The 2,234-nt window shown below is 37.4% G+C and overlaps 2 protein-coding genes across 2 annotated transcripts; both read left to right on the top strand.

Moving 5' to 3' along the window:
• Nucleotides 1–543: 543 nt before the first annotated feature.
• Nucleotides 544–1,245, top strand: LOC112095276 (probable LRR receptor-like serine/threonine-protein kinase At1g53440; the record flags this gene model as incomplete). The annotated part of the gene is made up of 3 exons (XM_024176961.1): nt 544–641; nt 723–933; nt 1,022–1,245. Coding segments are annotated over 3 exons (533 nt in total), but the record flags the coding sequence as incomplete, so codon positions are not given.
• A 221-nt stretch (nt 1,246–1,466) lies between these two features.
• Nucleotides 1,467–2,202, top strand: LOC112095275 (probable LRR receptor-like serine/threonine-protein kinase At1g53430; the record flags this gene model as incomplete). The annotated part of the gene is made up of 2 exons (XM_024176960.1): nt 1,467–1,610; nt 1,963–2,202. Coding segments are annotated over exons 1-2 (384 nt in total), but the record flags the coding sequence as incomplete, so codon positions are not given.
• Nucleotides 2,203–2,234: the final 32 nt, after the last annotated feature.

Below are 2,234 nucleotides of genomic sequence, written 5' to 3'. Positions count from 1 at the left end.
TTTCTACCAAACATACCCTTAGTGTGTTTATGCATCTTTCTTAGATATGCTTGTTGGGAAACTTTGTTAGTTTGATTAGCTCTTGTTGGGCAATAAATTAAAATTTAGATGTTTGATTTAAGAACTTGTAAATATCCTAAAAAATGCACTGGCTCTTCCTGTGATGACTAGAGAATTTGGTAACACTGTTAAATGAGTTGAGCCCTCTGAGGTGTTTGGGCTCTCTTTGGCTCCCTTGACTTCAGTAATGGCTCCTAGTTAGCATCTTCCTCTTTCAGAAATGTCATGATAGATCATTGTATAAATTGCTCTGCGTATGGTTTTCCGAGTTAATGCACAATGGCATGGCATGTAACTTCAATTTCTTTACGTCTTTAAGCAGAAAAAGGTGTTTATGAGGGACAAGTCATGTAGCAAATTCATTAGATAATGAAGTGTTTGTATATGATAATCTTATCTCAAACTTATATTGTATCTAATTTAAGTGAATTACATTGCTTTTGTCTGCCGTTTTGCCTCTCAAATTCCCTTTCTTTGTCTTAGAACTACGTGCATTAGATGTAAGAAAAATCAATTCCGCCACGGGTAACTTCGACCCTGCAAATAAGATAGGGGAGGGAGGCTTTGGGCCGGTTTACAAGGTAAATACCGTAGTTTTTGCCAACCAATCAAACTAGTTAGAAACTTGATTCTGAACTGAGTTGCTTGATGATCTTAAGTAGGGCGTACTTTCGGATGGTGGCGTAATTGCAGTTAAGCAGCTCTCATCAAAATCAAAGCAAGGGACCCGTGAATTTGTTAATGAGATAGGCATGATATCTGCTCTGCAGCATCCAAATCTTGTTAGGCTTTTCGGCTGCTGCACTGAAGGAAACCAGTTGCTGCTTATATACGAATACATGGAAAACAACAGCCTTGCCCGCGCACTTTTCGGTAACTGCTTGACCATAATTGGTGAGAATTAACCGTCATAAATGGCAGAATGAGACTTGCATCACTTTTCTATTTTCGCAATTAATAGGTCGGGATGACAACCGGATGCATCTAGATTGGCCAACAAGGAAGAAGATATTGTTGGGGATAGCAAGGGGGTTAGCTTACCTTCATGAGGAGTCAAGGTTGAAAATTGTGCACAGAGATATAAAGGCAACAAATGTGCTACTTGATAGGGATCTAAATGCCAAGATATCCGACTTCGGTTTAGCTAAACTCGATGAAGAAGAGCACACACATATCAGCACATGAATAGCGGGAACGATGTATAGATCTCTAATTCTTTGTCATTTATCTTTCTGAATCATTATAAGCCTCTTAACAAGGAAACACTGTTCTTGAATGAATGATGAAATATTGAAGGTCGTAAATAACATTATGTTAGTATATTAGTTGTATTCTACGAGTAAATATTTGATAATAGATAGGGGTAAGAATTATTATTGCATTTACTAATGACTGGCTGAGGATATATGGCTCCTGAATATGCAACAAGAGGTTACTTGACTGAAAAGGCAGACGTTTACAGCTTTGGAGTTGTGGCTTTAGAGATCGTAAGTGGGAAGAGCAACACGAATTACATGCCAAAAGAGGAGTTCCTTTTTCTTCTTGATTGGGTAACTCAATTATATAAAATTTTTTTCATTCAAGTTTACATTTATCTTTAAGATATTTCAAGGGGGTTCTTTTAGAAAACTTTCATTGAATATACATGTTACTCTATTTTTGTAAAATTCCAAACAAATACTATAATATATCTATAGAGTGGACATTGTTTGATTAAAGACTATTAAGACCATCATTTATGTTTTCCTGGATTCACTTATTTTTAATGTTGACAGAATGCATAAAAAGTTTGACATATTGAATGTAAGGAAATTTCTTCTTGTTTGATATTCTTTCACTCTTTTATTTGAATAAATTCATTGAGACTAAAAGTTTGTCTTTGTCTCCCTACATGAAATTTAGGCCTATGTTCTGCAAGAACAAGGAACTCTTTTAGAGGTTGTGGATCCTAATCTTGGTTCCGACTTCAACGAGGCGGAGGCAATGACAATGCTTAACTTGGCACTCTTATGCACCACCACATCTCCTACTCTCCGGCCACCAATGTCTTCTGTCATCATGATGCTCGAAGGCAAAATCCCGGTCGAAGCACCCGTTGCCAGTCGTCGTGGCCCGAATCACGAGTTCAAGGCCTTTGAGAAGGTAACAGAAAATAGCCAAAGAGACAACTCTGT

This window comes from Morus notabilis, unplaced genomic scaffold, assembly GCF_000414095.1.
Source record: "Morus notabilis unplaced genomic scaffold, ASM41409v2 C11458165, whole genome shotgun sequence".
Lineage (NCBI taxonomy): Eukaryota > Viridiplantae > Streptophyta > Magnoliopsida > Rosales > Moraceae > Morus > Morus notabilis.
The sequence above is the reverse complement of the archived record's forward strand: the minus strand, read 5'-3'. Positions and strand labels throughout refer to the sequence as shown.